Raw genomic sequence first — 25,283 nt, 5'->3', positions numbered from 1 at the left:
AAATCTAATTTATGACTTTTTAGACACAGCTCAAATATTCACATATTTGTACTTGGCTAATATAATGTATTTACCCATGTTTTGAACAGATTTCAAAAAAAAAAAAAGTTTTTTCTTACGTACTTTTACTAGTGGAAGTTTTATGTCTCAAGCACTCTTAGTTTTCCACTTGGGAAATATCTGTTCCAAATAGAAAATCATTTCGGAGAATATAACTTTGAACACCAGTTTTAAAAAGAATAACAATTAGCTGACAAAAAGACACACGGCTTCAAGGTTATAGCTTTGTTTCAGAAGAAAGGTCTGTGAAAACTAAGGCTGAAGCTTATATGTGTTAAAACATACTTCCCCATAACTAAAAACTTCATGTTTCTTGCCTGTGATATTATTTACAAACACTCCTCTGCTTTCAACTGTGAGAATCAGATTAATGAAACTTAAAAATATTTCTTAGCTTGTCACATCTTCCCATACCTAAACTTTGGCTGAGACCCAGCTTCTGCCATTAAGGTTGCTACCTTCTGGTTTAGTGGAGTGTCTAGGACAGCTTGGTACCTTCTCTTCATCACCCATCATTACCATTACAGTTCTCTCCTAGACATTGGAATCTGCAGTTTCAGTCTCAGTTTTTCTTACCAGTTAGACAGCTAGCCCAGTCATTTCCCATTTCAATTCCCATTGAAGAACCTCTGAAACATTTACCAGTGCAAGCAACTTGAAAATGGTTAAGTCTGGCCCCCTTCCGTTTAGGCTGTAATTTGTTTCAATATGTTGTGCTAGACTGCCCAGAGTCCTGTAGCAGGCAGTATGCACACCCCATTGAAATAATTTATCTCATCCTCTACAACAAAAATGTTATGGTCTTACACCAAATATGAGCCAGCTCACTCCTCCTCCAGCTCCTTAAATTCTCTCATGTGTCTTTTAGACTCCATTATATTCATATCATTTCTACTTCTCACACTAGTCTGCATCGTGTCACAATGGAATAGTGATGGTATCAATGGAGAAATACTACACGGTTTAAGACTATAAAATTTGTTTAGTAGTCAAGGTTGCAGAAATGTATCCACATGGAGACACTTGCACAAAACAGAAGATAATAGAGCATATTCCCAGTTGAAGCTTTAAGTTTTTCTGGCCTTTGAGGGCCCATTAGGTGACAATGAGCACCTGATCAAGATAAGGGTCCCATTAGATCACCTTATCACCTTTGTCATTCTTAGGTGAGTGGGTTTACACCCTTCTGATAAGTCTCGATTGCTGTGGAGACTCTGGCTATGTGCCTGCCTGCTTGCCAGGTACAATTACCAGGTGCAAACCCTAAGCCGTAACTGAATGTTTATTGTCAGTGTAAATCAAAGGTCAGTTTCCCATCCTTCAGCAACACCAGTCACTAGGCCTTCCTGAAGTCTGTTCTTTTTTTTATTGTTATTATAGAGACAGGATCTCACTCTGTTGCCCAGGCTGGAGTGCTGTGGCGTGATCTTGACTCACTGGAACCTCTGCCTCCCAGGTTTGAGCGATTCTCGTGCCTCAGCCTCCCGAGTAGCTGGGATTACAGGCACATGCCACCATGCCCAGCTAATTTTTGTATTTTTAGTAGAGCTGGGGTCTCACCATGTTGGCCAGGTGGTTTCAAACTCCTGACCTCAAGCAGTCCGCCCGCCTCAGCCTCCCAAAGTGCTGGATTACAGGAGTGAGCCCCCGCGCCTGGCCCTGAAGTCTGTTTCTCAAAGAGCAAGACATAGAATTTCTGTCTCTGGCAATCAAATAAACTGTCTACTTTCTTGAGGTTCTGACTGTTGTCTGGCTAACTCCTCAGTCTGGGGAAGGGATGAAGATATTTGGGATATTTTTGATGTTTACAGACTATGTTTTACTTCTTAGCATCATGGCACAGAAGAACATTTAGGTTTTTCTACTTAAGAAGTAATCGTAAATGAAAATATTTACAGATGAAATAATACAATGTCTAGGATTTGCTTCAAAATAATCCAGTGTAGGGGAATTGAGGGGAGGTATAGAGGAAACAAGATTGACCATGCCATGCGTTGAGTGGGTGATTATTACATTGAGATTTTAATAGTACTATTCTCTTCACATGTGTTTAATGTGTAAAATTTTTCATAATCAAAAGATTTTTAAAAAGATATCCTTCTCTTTTTTTTTCTGATCATGCTTACTGCAGTTGTAAGTCTACTGATCTTCCCAGCGAAACTGCTTTTGTTGTGCTGATTTTCTTTATTACTACTTTCTGTTTTCTATATCCTTAATTTCTGAACTTTCATTATTTCGTTTATTCTGCTTAGTTTGGATTTAATTTGCTCTTCTTTTTCTAATTTTTTAAGGTAGAAGGTTAAGTCCTTGATTTTAAACCTTTCTGCTCTTACATAAGTATTTTAAAACTGTAAATTTCTCTTTACTACTTTAGATGCATCTCACACGTTTTATTATGTCATGTTTTCTCTCGTGATTTATTTTTTGATCCATGGGTTATTAAAAGTGTGTTATTTATTTTCCAAACGTTTGGTGATTTTTTTTTATACATCTTTCTGTTAATGATTCCCAAATTTAACTAATTATGGTTACAGAGTCTATGTTGTATGATTTGAATCCTTTTGAATTTATTGAGGCTTGCTTTATGGCCCAGAATATGATGCATCTTGGAACAAGTTTCTCATGCACTTGATTATGTATTCTGCTATTGTTAGTAGTGTGTACTTTAAATGCCATTGGGTCAAGTTGGTTGATAGGGTTGTTCAAATCTCCTATATTCTTACTGATTTTTTTGTCTACTTTTTCTATTAATTATTGAGAAAGAGGTGCTGAAATTTCCAAGTATAATTATGGATTTTTCTATTTCCTCTTACAGTTCTGTCTGGTTTTGCTTCATGTATTTTGAAGCTCTATTATTAGGTACATAAATGTTTAGGATTGATATGTTCTCTTGATGAATTGACCTCTTCATCATTATGAAATGAACCTCATTGTTCCTGGTGATATTCCTTTCTCTAAAATCTCTATGCTTAATATTAATGTAGCCACTTCAGCTTTTTAAAAATTAGGGTTTGCATGATATATCTTTTCTCATCTTTTTACTTTCAGCCTATCTGTGTCTTTATATTAAAATGGGTTTCTTGTTGGCAACATGTATTTGGGTATTTATTTTTTATGCAATCTGACAATCTTTTTCTTTTAATTGGGGATATTTAAACCATTTACACTTGATGCGATTGTCGATATGGCTGGGTTTAAATATACTATCTTGCTACTTGTTTGGGGTTTTTTTTTTGGTACTTTTTAGAAAAAAAATTATTGAGATACAATTCACCCTTTTAAAGTCTATAACTCAGTGGTTTGTTAGTATATTTAGAGTTGTACTACCATCACCACTATCTAATTTCAGAACATTTTTATCACCCCAGAAAGAAACTCATAACTGTTAGTAGTCATACCTCTCACCCCTCTACCCTCTGTCAATCTACCTTCCGTCTCTATGGAATTTGCCTATCTTATATATCTCATATAAATGGAATCACATAAGATGTAATATAGTTACACACTGCATAGTAATATTTTAGCCAATGATGGACCATATCACAGATATGATGGTGGTCCCATAAGATTATAATACTGTATTTTTATTGTATCTTTTCTATGTTTAGATACACAAATACTTGCCATTATATTACAGTTGCTTACAATATTTAGTACAGTAAAATGCTGTATAGGTTTATAGCCTAGGAGCATTAGGCTATACCGTGTAGCAAAAGCGTGTAGCACAAGCGTGTAGCAGGCTATGCCATCTAGGTTTGTGTCAGTATACTCTATCATGTCTGCATGATTGCATGATGACAAAATCACCTAATAACACTCTTAAAACATATCACCATTGTTAAGTAATATGCCACTCTATATACGATGTATATTACTTCTCAGCCTTTTGGTTAAGATCAAGTGTAGTATCTGTTCTTACCAGTTTAATACTATAAGAAGTGGTCTTTGTGCCTGGCTTCTTTCATTTAGCGTAATGTTTTCAAAGTTAATCCATGTTGTTTGCTATTTGTTTTCTATTGTCCCATCTGTTGTTTTTTCCAGTTTCCCTCTTTTTCTGACTTCATATTAGTTATTTTTTTAAGATTCCCTTTTACCTCTTATTAGCTATACCTCCTTGATTTTTTTCTTTTAAAAGTCACTTTAGGGCTTAGCATAAGCACCTTTAACTTATCATAGCTTGCCTTCAAGTAAGAGTATACCACTTGATGTATAACGTAAAAACCTACAGTATACTTCCATTTTTACTATCCTGGGCTCTGTGCTTTTATTGTCTTTTCTGTTATTTTATTATGTAATTGTATATTTTATTATATAATATTATTATATGCAGTACTCTATTTTCTTTTTAAGTTATAAACTCCGTAATATATTGTCATTACTTTTGCTTAAACAGTCAATAATCCTTTAAAGAGATTTTTAAAATAAGAAAAAAGTCTTATAATTTACCTACATATTTACTATTTCTTGTACTCTTCATTCTGTTATATAGATTGACATTTCCACCTGATATAATTTCTCTTCTTCCTAAAGGACTCTGTTTAACATTTCTTATAGTAGTTATCTGCTGGTGATGAATTTTCTCATATTAATGTTTTTGTTTTGCTTTTATTTTTGAAAGATTCTTGCTGGCTAGAGAATTCTAGGCTGACAGGCTGGCTGGCTTTCCTTTCTTCCTTCCCCCTTTTCTCCCTTCCTTCCTCCCCCCTTTTCTCCCTTCCGTCCTCTCTTTTTCTTCTTTCCTCCACTTTTTGTTTTATAGGACTTTAGTGATATTGCTTTCTTCTCTTCTGGCTTGCATTGTTTCCATGAGAAATCTACTGTCATTCTTTGTCCTTCTCTACATAAGGACATAAGTCTTATCACTGTCTGCTTCTACAATTTTATTTTTATCTTGTTTTTAAACAGTTTTATTATGATGTGCATTGGTATGGTTTTCAGCATGTTTCTTTTGCCTGAATTTGGTTGTGCTTCTTGGATGTGTAGGTTTATAGTTTTCATTTGATTTGGAGAATTTTCTCTTATTTCTTTACAATTTCTCCCCATCCCTTCTCCTCCTCTTCAATTTCTGGAGCTCCAGTTACACTTACATTAGACCTCTTTATATTATTCCACAGCTCTCTGATGCTCTGTTCACTTTTTTCATTCTTTTTCTCTTCCTGTGTTTGTGTTTCATTTTGCGTAGTTTCTTTTGCAGTGTCTAATCTGCTATTAATTATAATCCAGTGTATTTGTCCATGTTAGAGGTGGCTTTTTTCCTTGTTAAATGCTAAACTTGGGTTTCTTTCCCTTTTTTTTTTCTTTTCTTTTTTAAAAGGCAAGGTCTTGCTGTGTTGCCCAGGCTGGTCTTGAGATCATGGACTGAAGAGATTCTCCCACTTTAGCCTCCCAGTAGCTGGGACTACAGACACACACCACCATGCCGGGAGGTTTCTTTTTTCGTATCTTCTTTGTTTGTTCTTATACTCATGCCTTCCTCTACCTTACCGAGCATATGCAGCATATTTATAATTGTGGTTTTAATGTGTTTGTCTGCTAATACTATCATCTATGTCATTTCTGGGTCTGTTTCTATTGATCAATTTTTGTCCTTTTTATGAGTTGATTTTCCTGCTTTTCATGCTTGTTTTTTAAATTGCATTTCAGATATTGTGAATTTTATATTGTTTGGTACTAGAGTTTTTGTATTCCTTTAAGTATTTTAGGACTGTGTTCTGGGACACAGTTAAGTTACTTGGAAACAATTTTATCCTCTTGAGGCTAGGCTGTGTAAAGTAGAACCAGAGTGCCTTTATTCTAGGCCTAGTTATTCCTGAAGCAATACCCTTCTGAGAGTTCCACCTTATACACTATATTTTGTAGGACTTTCTACTCTGACTAGAGGGAACATAAACTATTCCTGGCCATTTATGAGCTCCAGGGGTAATGCTTTGTGATTCCAGTGAGTCCTTTCCCACCTCACCATTTCAAGTAGTTGCTTCTTAGGCATACACAGATTAGTACTCAGCTAAAGACTCAGGGAAGCCCTCTGCAGATCACTGGACTTCTGTCTCTATATCTTTTTTTTCCAGTATTATACCTTGCAAATTCTAGCTGCACTAGCCTCCCCAAATGCTGAATTCCGTTTTCTCAACCTCCCAAATGCTGAGCTGTGTTTGTGTCCCTACTCCTGAAGTCTGGAAACTCACCAGGCAGTAAATTGAGGCTAAACTGTTTTGTTTCCCTTTGCTGGGGATTGCTGTACTGTGCTTTTTGTTATCCAGTGTCTGCAAACCATTGTTTCATATATTTTAGATCGTTTCTAGTTGTTTATGGCAGATAGGTAACTCTGGGCCCTGTTATTCCATCACGGCCAGAAGTGAAAATGTCTAGACCTTTATTCTGAAAAATTGGTAGTAAAAGGAAAGAGTCAAGTATTTTTTCCTGCCTATTTTAAAATAACTGATCCATAGTATAACAAAGTAGTTGATGAGGGCAAGCTTCTCTTTATAAAAGTTTTCTGGGTAGCAATTGAAAAAATCTTGAGAGAATTAGAATAGAATTAGAATATCACCATTTTGTAAAACACTCATAGTTTAATGGATCTAGTTAATGATCACAAATTCTATAATAATTGCTACAAAATGAGACCTGAATTTTATCCATTTACAGGAAATATAGGGGCAATGGAATATGTTCAATAACATCACAGGAATACATCCATCAAAATGTAGACTGTAGATTTTTTAAATGACATAAATCAATTGCTTCTTCAACAAATAAAAAAAAGAGAGAGATGGATAGGGAACCTTTAGTTTAAAGGAGACGTAGAAACATATCAACCAATCACAGCGCATGGGCCTTATGTGGATCCTGAATCACACCAACTATCAGAATGAAAACAAAGACAAAACAACAAAAAAACCTACAGCACAATAAAAAAAATGCAAATACTACAGGATGTTTCATTGACACTGAGGAATTATTGTTAACTTTGTTAGGTGTGATAGGGTATTATACTTATTTTTAAAATTTATTTTATAGCTTATCAAGATGCAATTTTAAATGACATAAATCAATTGCTTCTTTAACAAATAAATAAGAAAAAGAGAGATGGATAGGGAACCTTTAGTTTAAAGGAGATGTAGATAATAAAGATTAGTAGAAATTAATGAAATAGAATAGAAAAACATCAGGAGTCTATTTGTATCTCTGAATCTAAAAGCTGTCTCCTGTAGACAGCATATAGTTGGGTCTTTTTTTATCCAATGTGACAGTCTCTGCTTTTTGATTGAATTGTTTAATTCATTTGGAAATTATGTTATTACTGATGGAATTAAATTTACATTTGCTTTTTACTTTTTGTTTTCTTTGTTTCCTGTTTCATTTCCCCTCCTCTATTCTTCCTTTACTGCTGTCTTTTACATTAAGTGTTTTCTGTTTTTTGATTTTTTGAGACAAGGTCTCACTATGTTGCCCAGGATAGTCTCAAACTCCTGGGCTCAAGAAGTCCTCCCGGCCAGGTGCAGTGGCTCACGCCTGTAATCCCAGCACTTTGGGAGGCCGAGGCGGGTGGATCACAAGGTCAGGAAATCGAGACCATTCTGGCTAACACAGTGAAACCCCGTCTCTACTAAAAATACAAAAAAAAAAAAAAAAAAAAAAAATTAGCCGGGCATGGTGGCGGGCGCCTGTAGTCCCAGCTGCTTGGGAGGATGAGGCAGGTTAGAATGGCATGAACCCGGGAGACGGAGCTTACAGTGAGCCGAGATCACGCCACTGCACTGCAGCCTGGGTGACAGAGCAAGACTCCATCTCAACAACAACAACAACAACAGCAACAACAACAAAAAAAGTCCTCCTGTCTCAGCCTTTCAGCCTCTCATGTAGCTGGTCCTAAATCTGACTCTTTTTTAAATAACATTTTAATTTTTTCAATACTTTTTTCACTGTATTTTTGTTACTTTCTTAGTGAAGAACTATTTATTGCTATGAGAAGTACAAAGTATTCAAATTGAAATGTCTCAGATTCAAATCAAAGCATTGTGTGTTGCTATGTGTTTTTGATAAGCAGATGATCAGTAATGGTAATGAATTTGTGCTCAAAGAACACCTGGGAGGGGAAAGGGCTCTATGGTGGGGAAATATAGTTGGTTCTCAAAAGTAGATGCACAGTAGTATGTTTGTCATAAGAACTCCTGTTGATATTTTATGAATGAGTAAAGCCCTGTTGTACACTTATAGCTGTATATTATAAACAACAAAACAACAACTTTTTGTTTTATATTTTATAGGACATGATCCAGTAGGCTGTTTCTTGCTGTTGTTTGTTTGTTTTTGAGACAGGGTCTGGCTCAGTAGTAGCCCAGGCTGGAGTGCAGTGGTGCCATCTCAGCTCACTGCAGCCTCCTTCTCCTAGACTCAAGCCATTTTCCCACCTCAGCCTACTGAGTAGCTGGGACTACAGACACGTGCCACCACGCCCAGCTAATTTTTGTATTTATTTTGGCAGAGATGGGTTTTTACTGTGTTGCCCAGGCTGGTCTCAAATTCTTGCCCTCAAGCAATCCACCTGCCTCAGCCTCCCAAAGTGCTAGGATTACAGGCATGAGCCACTGTGCCCAGCCCAAGTAGACTGTTTAAAAAAATTCTTTTATGTCTATTGAAAATCACAAAAGGCTGGCCGGGTGCAGCAGCTCATGCCTGTAATCCCAGCACTTTGGGAGGCCGAGGTGGGCGGATCACGAGGGCAGGAGATCGAGACCATCCTGGCTAACACGGTGAAACCCTGTCTCTACTAGAAGTACAGAAAAATTAGCCAGGTGTGGTAGCAGGTGCCTGTAGTCCCAGCTACTCGGGAGGCTGAGGCAGGAGAATGGTGTGACCCTGGCAGGTGGAGCTTGCAGTGAGCTGAGATTGTGCCACTGCACTCCAGCCTGGGTGACAGAGCAAGACTCAGTCTCAAAAAAAAAAAAAAAAAAAAAAAAAAAAAAAAAAAAAATCACAAAAGGCTAGGTGCAGTGGCTCATGCCGATAATTCCAGCACTTTGAGAGGCTGAGATGGGTGGATTGCTTGAGCCCAGGAATTTGAGACCAACCTGGGCAACATGTAGAGACCTCATGTCTACGAAGGTTAAAAAAACTAACTGGGCTTGGTGTTGTGTGCCTGTGGTCCCAGCTGCTTGAGAGGCTGAGGTGGGAGAATCGCTTGAACCCAGGAGGTCGAGGATGCTATAAGCCATGATTGTGCCACTGCATTCCAGCCTGGGTTACAGAGTGAGACCTTGTCTCAAAATACAAACAAACAAACATAACAAAAAAACCAACAAACCACCCCCAAATCACAAAATTGTACATTTGATATAATTTAGATGTCCATCTAAATCTTAATTAATCTTGCATTAACTCAAAGACTACTGAATTAGAAATTAATTTCACTATTTGAAACAGCACCTATGAAGTGGTACAGCAAAAAAAGAAGTCCATCTAGTAGAGACTTCAGTATCAGGTTCTACCAGTCAGTTTAGTATGCCTTTTATCTCCTGTTCCTTTACTGAATAGTGTTTGTTTTCCAGCAGGAGAACCAGAATGGAGCTGGCCCACTATATCCAGCTAAATACATTGACAAAATATCCAATTGTATGGCCACAGTCATCTAATAGAATGTAAATAATATTGTGTATATATATAATGTGTATATTAGTAGATAATATGTATTCTTATACATATAAAAATACAGAAGAGGGTTTTTAGATTTCTTTAGAATTTTCATTGTGTTATTTCATCTTCAAACAGATCACAGTTATAACTGAAGATCAATCTGCTGCATAAGAAAAGATGATCTGGCAACAAACCTAGGTCTTTAGTTATTTGCTGTGTTCATTTTTAGCTATTAAAACTCCCTGGCCTCAGCTGGATGTGGTGACTCACGCCTGTAATCCCAGCACTTTGGGAGGCTGAGGCTGGTGGATCAGTTGAGGTCAGGAGTTCAAGATAGCTTGGCCAACATGGTGAAACCCCGTCTCTACTAAAAATACAAAAATTAGCCAGGTATGGTGGTGCACGCCTGTAATCTCAGCTACTCAGGAGACTGAGGCAGGAGAATCGCCTGAACCTGCGAGGCAGAGGTTACAGTGAACTGAGATCATGCCACCGCACTCCAGTCTGGGTGACAGAGTGAGACTCTGTCAAAAAAAAAAAAAAAAAAAAATTCCCTTTCTCCTTCCCAAGTGGCTCTGACTATCTTTTTCTCCTAAAGAGGAGTTAGAGCTTTTTACTCTCCAACTTCTTCTCCCTCCTTTTTTTTTTTTTTTAATTCTCAATCATTATAGCCTTTCTGAAATTCCATTTTAAAAAGAAGTATTTTTATGTCTACCAAGTTGCAATTCTAGATGTTATGGCACTGATTTATTTGGGGAAAAATACAATATATGGATTTGATAGAAATTTTATATGGGAGTTTGTGGCTGAGAAGAGGAGGTGAAGGTCTGGAATTTGAGAGCTAAAGGTGCTAGATACCACTTTCTGCATAATGTACAGGTCAAGATTAATGGAACCAGGTAAGTTACTCTCCAGGTGATTGAGAAGGGTGGGAAATTTAGAGACTGAAATGGATCTCTGAACAGTCAGTTAAGCCTTTGAGTGATTGAGAAGATAAATACTCAGACAAAATCCATTCTAACAACTGATTTCGTTATGTAAAACAAACCTACAGGATTTGAAATGCAACCAAGTCTGTTTTATATTAAGGCAAGTATAAACCAACTTAATTTTAGACCTGCCTCCAGCCCCAGATTATGTTTGGTTTGAGGACAAAGAGCTGTACAGCATGAATGCACAGGCAATCAGTAGAGTGAGAAGGCTCACTGCCAGGGAAGTTTGGCAAGGAACTCTAAGAGGAAGGGGAAATTTCTGCGTCGAATCAACTTTGGCTCTCTGGAATAGAGAACATGGAGAGAGAGGGACTAAGGAAAGCCAACCCTATTCTACTTGTTGATACCTTAACAAGCTGTTGATTTTTGAAAAGGGATAAAGAAGCAAAGTGTGGGTAGCATTCTGTTCCCTTGAGTCAATCCTAATGAAGTAGGAGGTTCTTGAAGAAATTAATTTCCATTTAAATTCATGCGTGACCCTCTTCCAGAAACCCCCAAGTGTTTTGGAATTTTCGTTGAGAATTTCAAATGATCCAGCAATAATAAGGTCTTTTTTGACATGTTCTGTTTCTTTGAGTCTAAGTTTTATGTTGAATGCCTGATTTTAGCTGTAGAATTTTTCTCAAAATGGAAATGACTTGGTTACTTTCCTCTCTGTTCACTAATTTAATATGGAAAAATAAATCATGATTCTCATACTCCCAAAGCACTCAGGCTTTTCATCCAGGGTACTGTACTCACAGGATTCCTGTAGGAGTTGATGCCAAATTTCCTGGCAACTGAACAGTGGTCGATTCCAGGGTTTTTCTGACTTAAAGACACAGTGGTACTACTCAATAGAAAATAGGAACCTGCCCCTCCGCTGCAGTTTCTGAGTTTAACAAAAGGTGACAGAAGCAATGAAATGGATGGGTTTTATCAGGGCATTGCACAACAAAAGAAAAAAGAGCCTATCTTCTGTTGAGCTTTGCTCCTCAACCCTACCTCCCAACCCCCTCCCCTCAAAAAACAAAAAACAAAAACACTTGAAAAGAGTGACTCTGCTTCTTCATCAGAAATGACTTCAATTTCTTTACTGTGATCAACTTTTGATTATCTGTGGGTAGACTTTCTATTTTGCATTATCTGCACAAAGGCCTGCTTTATAGTAGCATCCCACTGATGGGGCAATTACTCAGAATGGAGCTGTTTCACAGGAATTAAAGGAAGTCACTTAAATTATCTTTACTCAGTGTCTGTCTCTCCTTAGGAGAAGAAAGGGGAGATGATTTATAGCATCTGAACTTAATTTATTGATTTCCGCCTGATCATTTTTATGCTACCCAGGTCGCTATTACTCAAGATACTCTTCTTTGTGGTTAAAACGGAATTATGCAAAGCCAAACGGGATATTTTCTTCTATGTTATGTAACATTAGCATTGTAACATTAACATTTGTAGCCCCAAAAGAAAACTCTAAATTTAGCTCCTTATTTACACTGAAAAAAAAAAAAAAAAAAACAAAGTTAAATTTAGTGCCGTCTTCATGCTGTGGTCTTTCCATACAACTACTGTTGACTACCAGATGTCTCTACTTCCTCAAATTTTACTGGTTAGGCTGGAATATCTTTCAATTATGTTTACAGTTTGAGTTTAATTTTAATCAATTTTTATTTTTATGTAATCTATATCCTTGCATTTTTTGTTTTTTTTTTTTGTACATTTGTTTTTCATATAGGCTTGTTGCTGACCTTAGGTCTTATGTCCCAAATACCAGAGTTTTAAAAATGAGATGATCCTGATCCTTGTTTAGAGCCTCACAAGCATGGATATATTTCTGAATAGAGATTTTTAGTGTAAGGTGATGTTGCTATCTTTTTAAATGGTTTCACTACAGAACTAACAAGAGGGCCCTAGAGTCATAGAGTCACTGCTGCTGCTGCTGCTAAAGGTTTTACAATAAAGTTATGTTCTTAAAATTTCCTACTTTAAAAAGTGAAGATATCTTGAAGCACAGGTTTTAAAATTTTATGCGTATCATGACAATTGAGAAAATGTTTCTAGATTAACTATTTTATTTTTAATTAATTAGTTCTTTTATTTTTAATTTAACTTTTTAAAAGTATTATGTTTAACACTTTAAAACATATATTGTCCAGGCTGGCCTCAAACTCCTGGGCTCAAGTGATCCTCTTGCCTCAGCCTCCCTAGTAGCTGAACTATAGGCATGAGTCACTACACTATGGATTAAGTCTTTTGTTAATTAAATTATATTTGTGTTTTTATGCCCCATCCTTGTTAAAATATAAACTTGAGGCAACTTATGTTGAAGTCATTTATAATTTATCCACCATATCCACTAAAATGGAAGAGATGGAAAATGCCAAGTATTGGCAAGGAAGTGGAGAAAGTGGAACTTTTTGTATCACTAGTGGGAATATAAATTGCTACAACCAATTGGAAAACTGGCAACATCTCCTAAACTGAAAATAGGTATACCCCATAAGCAGCAATTCTAGCCATATGCCCAACAGACATGTATATATGAGTTTACCAAAAGGAATGTACTAGAATGTTCATAGTAGCACTATTCACAGAATCCGCAAAATGTACACTACACAAATGCTCATTGTTATGGACTGAATTGTGTCCCCCAAAATTCACAGGTTGAGGCCCTTACCCCAGTGGAACTATATTTGAAGATAGGGGCCTTTAAGGAAGTACCTAAGATTAACTGAAGTTGTAAGGATAGGGCCTTAATCCAATAGGACTGGTGTTCTCATAAGAAAAGGCAGAGACCCCAGGAGTATGTGCACACTGAGGAAAGAAAGGCCATGTGAGGACATAGTGAAGGTGGCCATCTGCAAGCCAGAAAGAGAGCCCTCACCAGAAATCGATCCTGGCAGCACCTTGATCTTGGCCTCTATCTAGCCTCCAGAACTGTGAGAAGAAAAAAAAAAAAAAAAAAAAAAAAAAAAAAAAAAAAAAATATATATATATATATATATATATATATATGTATACATATGTTGCTTAAGCCACTCAGTCTGTGGTATTTTGTTATGGCAGCCCTAGCAGACAAATGCACCCATCACCGGTAAAATGATAATAAATTGTGATATTTTTATGCAATACAATACAGTGACAAAAATAAACAAACTGCTTCTACACACATCAATATAGATGAATCTCACAAACATAATGTTGAGTAAGTGAAGTCAGATACATGTGAATAAGGGAAATGAGCTTGTATGAAGCAATATGTACTTATACCCAACTTGAAATTGATTTAAGATGCAGTCGCAGAGATTTGACCAATGTCAGTGCAAAATGAAATAATTTTCCTATGTCTAGAATATTCGTCCACCAGCAAAGATCAGGACTGTCAGATAGGGTAATTCATGCATTATGTTTCAGAAGTCTTTAATTAAAAAAAAATAACTTTTACATATTAAATATTTGAGTTACTTACTTTTTTTTTTTTTTTTGAGGCGAAGTTTCGCTCTTGTTGCCCAAGCTGGAGTGCAATGGCATGATCTTGGCTCACTGCAACTTCCTGCTTTCCAGGTTCAAATGATTCTCCTGCCTCAGCCTCCCGAGTAGTTGGGATTACAGGTGCCCACTACCACCCCCAGCTAGTTTTTTGTATTTTTAGTAGAGATGGAGTTTCACCATATTGGCCAGGCTGGTCTCAAACTCCTGACCTCAGGTGATCTGCCCACCTCAGCCTCCCAAAGTGCTGGGATTACGGGTGTGAGCCACTGGGTACTTACATTTTAAAGTAAATTTTACTTAGCATTTATTTTGTGTTAATGGCCTTATGTTTTCCACTTTGCATGTCTGTATCAGGTAGAGATCACTTTTACATGTTATTGTAATATATAATCTTGTTACAGTACATTGATTTATAATAGTGATAAGCCATGCATTTATTATTATACTGTTATTTTACAGAAAACTACTGAACCTTTTAGTACCCTATGGTAGAGAAATGATTCACTGTTATTATGGGCATGCATTATTGTTTAAAAACACATAAAATGTAATAAATACAAATAACTTATGGTTTCAGGACTTTTTTAAGGTTAGTATCTATTGGGAATTTGGGAATATGTTTTCTGGGATTCCCCAACTTTGAACTTTTCTCTAGTCGTTCATACCAGAAGGGCTGCAGGTTTTCTACTGGAGTTTTAGTTGACCTGAGCAGTACTGACTGCACTGTCTTCAGTCTGAAAACTGTAAAACTGGGTACCTAACCCCATATTTGTCCCTTCTCCCAAGTGTCAGCACCCCACCAGAATCTGTTCACTTCTATCCACTGTCCCATGCCTTCAGATGCCTGTTTTTATATTTTTCCAGAGTTTACATATAGTTGTTATCAACAGAGAGGGCTGGTTGAAGCAGAGCCAACTTGGTCCTATTAGAAACAGAACTCTTCTCCCTTGTTCTAAATAGAACACACCCTTGAGTATCATCCTGAGAAGGGTACATGGGAAATACATATTTTGAAAACTCACATGTCCAAAAAATGTATTTATTTTACTTGATTAATAGTTTGACTGATCATGGTTGTCACACACAATAATATTCTCTTAGAATATTTTAGACACTATACCATTATCTTTGAGCTTCCATATTGCTGTTACAAAGTTGGATGTGAATCTGTTTCTTGACCTTTTATATTTGACCTGTTTTTTCCTCTTGAAGTTTTTAGAATAGTCTCTTTGTTCCTGGTTTCCTGAAATTGCATAAGGATATGCCTTGGAATGGAGCTTTTTTCCATTCTTTGTGCTGGGTATTCACTGAACCCTGTCAACTTTAGAAAGTCATGTCCTGCAGTTCTAGGAAAGTCAATTTTATTCTGATTCTTTTCTTCTCCCCACCCCTCCACCCCACCTCATATTCTCCGGAACTCCTCCTGAACTTTGTGAATTGAACTGAACCTTGTGAATTGGTCTTCTAATGTTCTTTTGTTTTCTCTTCTATTTTCCTTATTTATTTATTTATTTATTTAGGTCTTTTTGTTCTATTTTCTGATATGACCTCAACTTTTTTTTTCAATCCTTTTCCTGCATTTTGGATCTCGCAGTCCTATTTAGAGCTCTTCCTTATGCCTTTGTTGTTCTTTTGGTTTACAGCGTTCTTCTTTGTCTTATGGGTGCAATATCTTACTTATTCTCTCCAAGCATATTATAGTGTGTTATTCCCTTTCTGCTCTCTTGTTTTTTTCTTTGCTTCCTCCAAGGTCCTTTTAAAAATGTCTTTATTTTGGTCTTTGTCTTTTAGCTATAGAAATACTTGGTTGTCCATTCACATGTAAGAATGAGGCATTAAAAAGCTGATCAGAAGTTCTGAGTGCATAAGCAGAGTTTTATTGATTGGTGGGCTTCACTGGAGGGTGATAAGGTGGCTGGTCATGTTTTTCATTGGAGAACTCCAAATGTGAATATCTGTAAGTCTTTCTTTTGGCGGTTCAGTTTCCTCCAAAGGTGAATCTTTCTAATTCCTGGGATAGAAGTTTTGCTGGTAGGATTCTGGATGCTGAAAAGGTACAGGTTGTTAGTTACACTATTTAATATGTGGAATTTTATACAACTCAAGGGACATTTAAAAAAAAAAAAAAAGAAAAGAAAATTTTAATGTAGGCTTTCAGTATGCTCTCTCTCCCTTTTTCTTCGTTGTTAAATCTGCCCCAGCTGCTACTTACTGTTATAGGTAATGACTGTCTGGCTGGTGGTGTGAGTGGTAAGAAGACAGTTGTGGGTAAAGAAAGGCAAATGTATTAGTGAAAGTATGAAAATATGTTGTAAGGGTGCAACAGGCAGGTCAGCAGGAAAGGAGGTGGCTGCAAGGAGACAGAGGCTTGCTGGGGATTTTATAAGATGGTGCTTGTACTGTGCGCTGAAGAGGGTTTTGTGCAGTAATAATGCCGAGGTCGCAGTGAATAACTTGCATTTTTCTATCTACTGAGTGTCTGGTCATAGCTGGGCACAGGAAGACTGTGAGTTATTTGCACAGGAGGAGTATGTGTCCTGGACTATCAAGAAAGGCAGACTTAACTGCTTTCTCTTTTTGCTTTTCCCTGGTCCTGTCAGTCTGACTTGTTTCCCCTAATTATAATTCGAGACTTGCCAGTTTCTGCTGGAGTGGAGGGGGGCAGGAATCTGGCTATCCAAGTAGAAGGAGGGCATCTAAGGAACTGTCTTTATCTTATTTTCAAACAGATACCCCTGTTTGCAGCCTAATTAACTCCTTACCTATATATTCAAATGTATCTGCTAGTGCCAAGCCTTTGGAGAGTTCTTTGGTGAGAACTGGTCTGCTTCATTTTGGCTCTGTACTCCGCCTCTCACCTTCTGGTTTCCCATCAATTAAGGTTCTGCTCATCCAAGTAAGGAAAGCAATGCCAGTCGTTCCTTCTTCTAGGCTCCCTAATCTTTCCAAGTCATTCTCTTAGAGAACACTTCCCCCATCACTTGCCTTTGGGGAGGATAAGTCATCCTCTTCTTTCCCAAGGGGAAGGAAGGGAAAGGCTCTTATCACACATACTATACCCAAAGGCTAGTGACTGTTGTTCCATTTCCCCCTCCTTGTAAAGACACTGTGTTGTGGGGTATAACAGGAGATGGTGGAGGGGGGGTGGCAATAGAAGTGGCACTGCTTATATAACCATGAGGGCAGAAGTCTAGACCTAGTGGCTGTTGGCACTAGGCTCACTGGCAGCTCTCTTTAGAAAGTTGGGGGATACTTAGCACTCTAACCATCAACTTTGTGGCTTAATTGTAATTCTAGGACAAGAGGGAAATATTGCACTTACAGAACTGCTTACTGTTCCATTGCATAAGTGTATCCAAATGTACTTAACCAAATTCCCCATTGTGGGGCATTTCTTTTTCACTTTTGTGATGCTAGGAACAGTATTACAGTGATCATCCTTGTAGTAGTTAACCATTATTATGTCCATAGGTAAAATTTCTATGAGTTTCATATTTCATAAAAACATATGCATTTTTATTTTTGTTTTTTTGTTTTGTTTTTTGAGACGGAGTCTCGCTCTGTCGCCCAGGCTGGAGTGCAGTGGCGCGATCTCGGCTCACTGCAAGCTCCGCCTCCTGGGTTTACGCCATTCTCCTGCCTCAGCCTCCTGAGTAGCTGGGACTACAGGCGCCCGCCACCGCGCCCGGCTAATTTTTTGTATTTTTAGTAGAGACGGGGTTTCACCGTGGTCTCGATCTCCTGACCTTGTGATCCGCCCGCCTCGGCCTCCCAAAGTGCTGGGATTACAGGCGTGAGCCACCGCGCCCGGCCACATATGCATTTTTAGTACTTTCATTAAATATTTTCTGTTTGCCTGAAATCTGGTACTATTTTTATACTCCTCCCAGCCCAACTCCAAGGGGACAGATACTCCTGTGCTAAGGACCCTTGCAGAGCTCATTCTATGTATCTCTTCACCTGGCTGTGTATTTCTTTCTTTTTCTTTTTTTTTTGAGACGGAGTCTCGCTCTGTCACCCAGGCTGGAGTGCAGTGGCGCGATGTCTGCTCACTGCAAGCTCCGCCTCCCGGGTTCATGCCGTTCTCCTGCCTCAACCTCCCCAGCAGCTGGGACTACAGGCACCCGCCACCATGCCCGGCTAATTTTTGTGTGTTTTTAGTAGAGACGGGGTTTCACTGTGTTAGCCAGGATGGTCTCGATCTCCTGACCTCGTGATCCGCCCACCTCGGCCTCCCAAAGTGCTGGGATTACAGGCGTGAGCCACCATGACCAGCGTATTTATTTCTTTTAAGATATCCTTTGTAATAAACTATTAAACAGGAATCTTGGTCGACCAGAATCTTGGTCAACCACAACGAAGGAGAAATGATGAGGACGTGCTGACAGAATCATTTCAACTCTTCTCAGTTGATCATCTTCCTAAAAGGTGACTAAGTGTAATGTGGTGAATGTGAGTGAATCTTTCTTGAGGGTGAGATTTGAAACCTCTGGAAATAATTAATGAGAACACCAAATTCTCAACCTTCAGAACTATAATGAAGGCAGAGACACTGTAAAAGACTGAATTGAATACCGCTGGCCCCAGGACTGGACCTGATCATATTTCTTGGACTAAACCTCTGATGCAAATCTGTTTTGATCAATACTCTTGGATCTCCCATCACCCTAAGATAGTATAGGGCCATAGAAATGAAATTCAGACTGTTTCATTTAAATTGATGTTCCATCATGTTCTTCTTTTTTAGTTTTATTTTTTATTTTTGGACACTGTTGCCCAGGCTGGAGTGCAGTGGCATGATCTTGGCTCACTACAACCTCCCCCTCCCAGGTTCAAGTGATTCTCCTGCCTCAGCCTTCCGAGTAGCTGGGATTACAGGTGCCTGCCACCATGCCCAGTTAAGTTTTTGTATTTTTAGTAGAGATGGGGTTTCACTATGTTGGCCAGGCTGGTCTGGAACTCCTGACCTCGTGATCTGCCCACCTCGGCCTCCCAAATCCATCATGTTCTTATTAAAAATTTGAAAACATGTTGCCTCCTATTTACACCAGAGGATACTTGGACAAGAAATATAATTATGGTACCATGTTTTCTTCTTGCCTTCTTGCTTCATTCCAAAACTTGCTTACTCTTCTCTTTTCATATTCCCAAGTTCCTCTGGAGTCATTATACAGAACAGAGCATACTGGGAAAGCATTATGTTTAAAAGTCTCTAAGGATGCAGTGTCCATTGATGGATGAATGGATAAATTGTGGTCTATATACACAATGAAATCAATGGAATATTATTCAACCTTAAAAAAGGAGATCCTGCAATTTCCAACAACATGGATAAAACTGGAGGACATTATATTAAGTAAAATAACTAGATACAGACAGATACTACAAGATCTCACTTATAAATGGAATCTTCTAAAAAAAAGTCAAATAATTAGAAACAGAGAAATCAAATATGTAGAAATAGAATAGAGTAGTCGTTACCAGGGATGGGGGGTTGAGTGAGGAGAAGGGGAATAGATGAGGAGAGGCAGGTCTCTTTTGGTAGCAAGTTGCAATTACAAAGGATGACTAAGTCTAAAGATCAAATATACAGCATGAGGACTGTAGTTGAAAATAGTGTATTGTACACTGGAAATTTGCTAAAAGAAGATTTTAGGTGCTCTTACCACCCCCAACCCCTCACACACAAAAGGTAACTGTGAGATGATGGATATGTCCATTTCTTTGACTGTAGTGATAATTTCACTGTGTATATCAAAACATCATGTAGTACACCTTAACATATACAACAAAAAAGTTTAAAATATTTTTTTAAACGAATATCCATTTTCCTTGCTTGGGATAGTTTATCTTTTTCCTTCTCTCTGCCAATTTGGATAGAAGAATGGCATCTTATTATTTTACTTCGCAGTTGTTATTACTAGTAAAAAAAAAAAGAGTGATTTTACATATGCTTCTTGTCCACTGAGCTATCTTTTTTTTTTTTTTTTTTTTTTGAGATGGAATCTTGCTCTCTCGCCCAGGCTGGGGGGCAGTGGCGCAATCTCCCTCCCTCCCTCCCTCCCTCCCTTCTTCTTCTTTTTCTTTTTCTTTTCTTTTTTTTTGGAGACACGGTCTCCCTCTGTAGCCCAGGCTAGAGTGCAGTGGCATGACCTTGGCTCACTGCAACCTCCACCTCCCAGGATCAAGGATTCTCGTGCCTCAGCCTCCTGAGTAGCTGGGATCACAGGCATGCGCTGCCATGCCAGCTAATTTTTGTATTTTTTGTAGAGATAAAGTTTTGCCATGTTGGCCAGGCTGGTCTCCAACTCCTGGCCTCAAGTAATCTGATCACCTCCACCTCCCAGAGTGCCGGGATTACAGGCATGAGTCACCATGCCTGGATCATACCAATAAAATTTTTTATTTTGCATTTTGTAACTTCTGAGTAACTATAATAGAATTCTTATAAGACACTGTTATAATAAAAATAATTTTGTGATATTTCATATGTAATTTCACTATATAGAAAATCAGGTATTGTAATTTTACAGGTGACTTAGGAGAGGTGACCTGACTGAAGTTCAGTGAGTCACATTTTGATATTATAGTATATACGAGACCACAGAGTAAAAAAGAAATCACCACTGAGGAAGTTTGTAAGGAATTATTTATTCACCAAATATGCTTTTGGAGGCCTGTCTTCTTTCTTGGTTGTTTTTCAGAATTCAGTTTTCCCCCTATGTTGTGTAACGTGCCTGTGCTAAGGAAAGATTAACTTTCTAAATGACAGCAGACCATACCGAGTGGGTGGTGTTGCTCTGTTTTTGCTATGTTCCTTAAAAAGCAGCTCACTTTTTTTTTTTTTTGAGATGGAGTTTTGCTCTTGTTGTCCAAGCTGGAGTGCAATGGCATGATCTTGGCTCATGCAACCTCCGCCTCAGGGGTTCAAGCGATTCTCCTGCCTCAGCCTCCTGAGTAGCTGGGATTGCAGGCGCATGCCACCACATCCGGCTAATTTTTTGTATTTTTAGTAGAGACGGGGTTTCACCATGTTAGCTAGGCTGGTCTCAAACCCCTGACCTCAGGTGATTCGCCAACCTCAGCCTTCCAAAGTGCCACGATTACAGGCATGAGCCATCATGCCCGACCAGCTCACTTTTTAAAAATATATATTTTATTTTAAGTTCTGGGGTGCATGTGTAGGATGTGCAGATTTGTTACATAGGTAAGTGTGTGCCATGGTGTTTGCTGCACCGATCAACCCATCACCTAGATATTAAGCCCCACATGCATTAGCTATTTATCCTGATGCTCTTCCCTCCTCGCCCCTGCTCCTGACAGGCCCTGGTGCGTGTTGTTCCCCTCCATGTGTCCATGTGTTCTCATTGTTCAGCTTCCACTTATGAGTGAGAACATGTGGTGTTTGGTTTTCTGTTCATGTGTTAGTTTGCTGAGGATAATGGCTTCCAACTCCATCCATGTCCCCGCAAAGGATGTAATCTCGTTCCTTTCATGGCTGCATAGTACTGCATATGTATATGTACCACATTTTGTTTATCCAGTCCATCATTGATGGGCATTTGGGTTGATTCCCTGTCTTTGCTGTTGTGAATAGTGCTGCAATAAATATATGTGTGCATTTATCTTTATCCCATAATAGAATGATTTATATTCCTTTGGGTATATATCCAGTAATGGGATGGCTGGGTCAAATGCTATTTCTGGTTCTAGATCCTTGAGGAATCACCATACTGTCTTCCACAATGGTTGAGCTAATTTACATTCCCACCAACAATGTAAAAGCATTCTTATTTCTCCACAGCCTCACCAGCATCTGTTGTTTCTTGACTTTTTAATAATCACCATTCTAACTGGCATGAGATGTTATCTCATTGTGGTTTTGATTTGCATTTCTCTAATGACCAGTGGTGCTGAGCTTTTTTCATATGTCCGTTGGCCGCATGAATGTCTTCTTTTGAGAAGTGTCTGTTCATGTCCTTTGCTTACTTGTTGATGGGATTGTTTGTTTTCTTTTTTCTTATAAATTTGTTTAAGATCCTTGTAGATTCTTGGATATTAGCCCTTTGTCAGATTGGTAGATTACAAAATTTTCTCCCATTCTGTAGGTTGTTTTTTCACTCTGATGATAGTTTCTTTTGCTGTGCAGAAGCGCTTTAGTTTAATTAGATCCCATGTGTCAATTTTTGCTTTCATTGCAATTGCTTTTGGTGATTTCATCATAAAATCTTTCCCCATGCCTATGTCCTGAATGATATTGCCTAGATTTTCTTCTAGGATTTTTATGGTTTTGGGTTTTACATTTAAATCTTTAATCCATCTTGAGTTAATTTTTATATAAGGTGTAAGGAAGGGGTAAAACCAGTTTTGGTTTTCTGCGCATGGCTAGCCAGTTTTCCCAGCAACATTTATTAAACAGGAAATCCTTTTCCCATTGCTTATTTTTGTCAGGTTTGTCAAAGATCAGATGGTTGTAGATGTGTAGTCTTATTTGTGAGATCTCTATTCTGTTCCATTGTTCTATGTGTCTGTATTGGTACCAGTACCATGCTGTTTTGGTTACCATAGCCTTGTAGTATAGTTTGAAGTTCACTAGCATGATACCTCCAGCTTTGTTCTTTTTGTTAAGATTGTCTTGGCTATATGGGCTCAAAAAGTAGCTCACTTTTAAGCTTTTTTTTTTTTTTTCTTTTTTTGCTTGTATACACCAAAGGTGGTGTTGGTTCCAAATGAATTCTCAAGAATAATATCTAAACAGACAGGTGCTTGGCATGGGCATTGACATTTACATTGGTTTGTGTGATTTCTTTTACCTTTAAGATTGTTTCTGTTTCTAAAATTACTTTCTATAGTGTCATTTCATTATTTTAATACCACTCTATTTGAATATGATACCAGACCTCATGGAAGTCAAATAGCATTTCTCCTGCAAAGTTGGCTATTGCGAATGATGTTTTTAACGTCCTTTGAGGTGGAGTGGTTATTACCTGGAATGTGACAATTTCAATCTTTCATAATAGCTATGTGCTTTGTTGCATTTTAAAGACATTTGCTCTAGAACAGTTGAAGAATTAGGTGCTTGTGTGTTAAATACCACCTGATAATTATCTCAAGGGAGAAGTTGTTTAGTTTAAGCTTAATCTAAATAAAAGATAACCTGTCATACTAATTTTCAATAAGGCTTTAGTAAGATGGATGTCCAGAATTTAGCTTAATTGCTTCCACTACGACGTAAGAGTGATTTGTGTGTCAAAATTAAGCATGTTGGCAGGTCATCCTGTAAAAGTTTGTATGTGGAGTTGAAGTAAACTTACATTTTTACTTGAAGCTCTTTTTAACAGTTTATTTCTTCTGCCAGTTATTTTATTGACTGTTAATTTACCACCCCTCTTAAAAAAAAAAAAAGGTGAGAGGAAAAAGGCCACAGCATCATCACATTTATATATGAGTTCCCTAAACCATATGGTGATTTCTAATTAGAATACAAAAGATTCTGTGATGAGACTAACTTCATAATAGCTGTAACAGTGGGCATCACAGAAGGAGAGAGTTTTCTTCAGTTTCCAACAAGGAGACTTTTGAGAGAAACTGTGTGGTCTATAATTGTCCTTATACTAGAAGTCTGACAAAGTTATTGATGTGCAGATCAAGTTGGTATTTCGAAGGTAGTAATTTAATTCTGGAGGTTTGATCCTCTCAGTCAGTGGCTTGACTTGATTTTTTTTAAATGCAGCTTCAATATTTAATTTCACATGTACCCTCTCAGTAGAGATTTCAAAGGATACTTTGCTGGATGCTTGACTGCCTTGTCTATTTGCTCTTGTTTTGCATGCAAGAGAGAGCCAGAAGCTTTCTTCTCATTGTGTACACATGGTATTAATGGATTTACTCTGCCTGTATCGTCTCATTACTGGAAACAGCTAGAAGCACAGAAGTCTTTCAGTGTATGCAAATAAGGCAGAATCATCTACCTGAGAGTTAATATTCTCTGCTTTTAAGTGTATTCTAAATCTAATGTTTGTATTTAGAGCATAACATCCTGTTCTTTTTTTTTTTTATGGGCAAAAAGCTAAGCAGACTCAGGCAGCTGTTTGATGTTGGCTTCAAGTGTTATTAATTTCATATTCTATTATTCTTTTCACTGTAGCACAAGTGAAGCTGATGTGGAGGCTGTCATGGATAAGTTGTTTGATGAGCTGGCTCAGAAACAAAATGATTGTACGTAAGTTAATTTCTCTTGAAAGAGAATACATTTAGAACACAATGCCCAATCTCCACTGACCAATTAATAAGTTCCATTGCTGTATATGGGTTGATGCCACGCTCAAGTGGCAGTCATTGTATCAGCATTTTGTCTAATTTATGTGTTGAATCATGTGCTATTATTCATCAAGCTATGCATTTCCTATCTGTAAGAGATGAATTTTATAGTAATTATCCAGACAAGATTGAGTCTTTGTTCATGTTCCCATAGTAACTAGACCAAGGATTCTAAAAGTGCAAGGCAGAGAGCTGCGCCTGAATAAAGCCTGTGGAACCATTGCCGACTGCACATTTGAAGAGCTGTGTGAGAGAGTAAGTATCCAGGCACGTCCAGACTCACTGGCCTTTTCACATGTTAAAATACTTCATGATTTCCTCTCTGCCCGTTTCAGATTTTAAAATACCATTCACAGAGTCAGAACCGATTTAAAAGTCTCATTAAGGGAAATACTCATTTATATTTGCCATGTGCTTTTTATAGATATAGGCACAAAATTTGCACTTAGAAGGGCTCTAATGCAAAATTAGAAATGCAGAGAGAACTGTCAACTGTTGCTAGAAGCAAAAATAAAATCCGTTTTGGGGCTGTTTTGTAAAAGTCAAACATAAGAGATTTTGGAAAAATATTTGAGGTGAGAGTTAGTGTGTGGGAAAAAGGAAGATGAAATAATGCTAGCATGATCCAAGGAAGCATCACATAAAATAATTTCCACCCCTTGTACTCATTGCCCATCTATTATTGCCATAACATCGGACCTACCAGGGCCAGGGTCAAAGAAGGTGAATTTCTGTAACTGTGACATTTATATTATATAATAAATAATATGTTCAACAGAGAAAAAATGTTTACCAGTATAT

General features: G+C 37.8%; 2 protein-coding genes and 1 pseudogene across 32 annotated transcripts in view; 2 read left to right on the top strand and 1 right to left on the bottom strand.

Moving 5' to 3' along the window:
• Positions 1 to 25,283, bottom strand: part of SNX3 (sorting nexin 3) — a 1,122,685-nt gene that overhangs the window by 229,675 nt on the left and 867,727 nt on the right. The window contains exon 1 of one of the 28 annotated variants that reach the window (XM_050789169.1): positions 4,760 to 4,770. The exons of the other annotated variants lie outside the window; for them this stretch is intronic. The gene's annotated coding sequence lies outside the window, so the exon portion shown is untranslated. Of the gene's footprint in view, positions 1 to 4,759; positions 4,771 to 25,283 lie in introns of those variants that run through there. 28 annotated transcript variants of the gene reach the window in all.
• AFG1L (AFG1 like ATPase) overlaps positions 1 to 25,283 on the top strand; it is a 221,623-nt gene that overhangs the window by 149,738 nt on the left and 46,602 nt on the right. For all 4 annotated transcript variants that reach the window (XR_007725281.1, XM_050789142.1, XM_050789144.1 and 1 more), the window contains 2 exons: positions 24,310 to 24,380; positions 24,637 to 24,737. Coding sequence is in view for 3 of the 4 variants with exons in the window: in XM_050789142.1 (XP_050645099.1) it covers positions 24,310 to 24,380; positions 24,637 to 24,737 (172 nt within the window). In the remaining variant the exon portion in view is untranslated. The remainder of the gene's footprint in view (positions 1 to 24,309; positions 24,381 to 24,636; positions 24,738 to 25,283) is intronic.
• Positions 3,931 to 4,054, top strand: LOC126954130 (uncharacterized; annotated as a pseudogene).

The sequence above is a fragment of the Macaca thibetana genome, chromosome 4 (assembly GCF_024542745.1).
Source record: "Macaca thibetana thibetana isolate TM-01 chromosome 4, ASM2454274v1, whole genome shotgun sequence".
NCBI classification, from domain to species: Eukaryota; Metazoa; Chordata; class Mammalia; order Primates; family Cercopithecidae; genus Macaca; species Macaca thibetana.
This window is presented reverse-complemented; position numbering and strand designations above follow the sequence as displayed.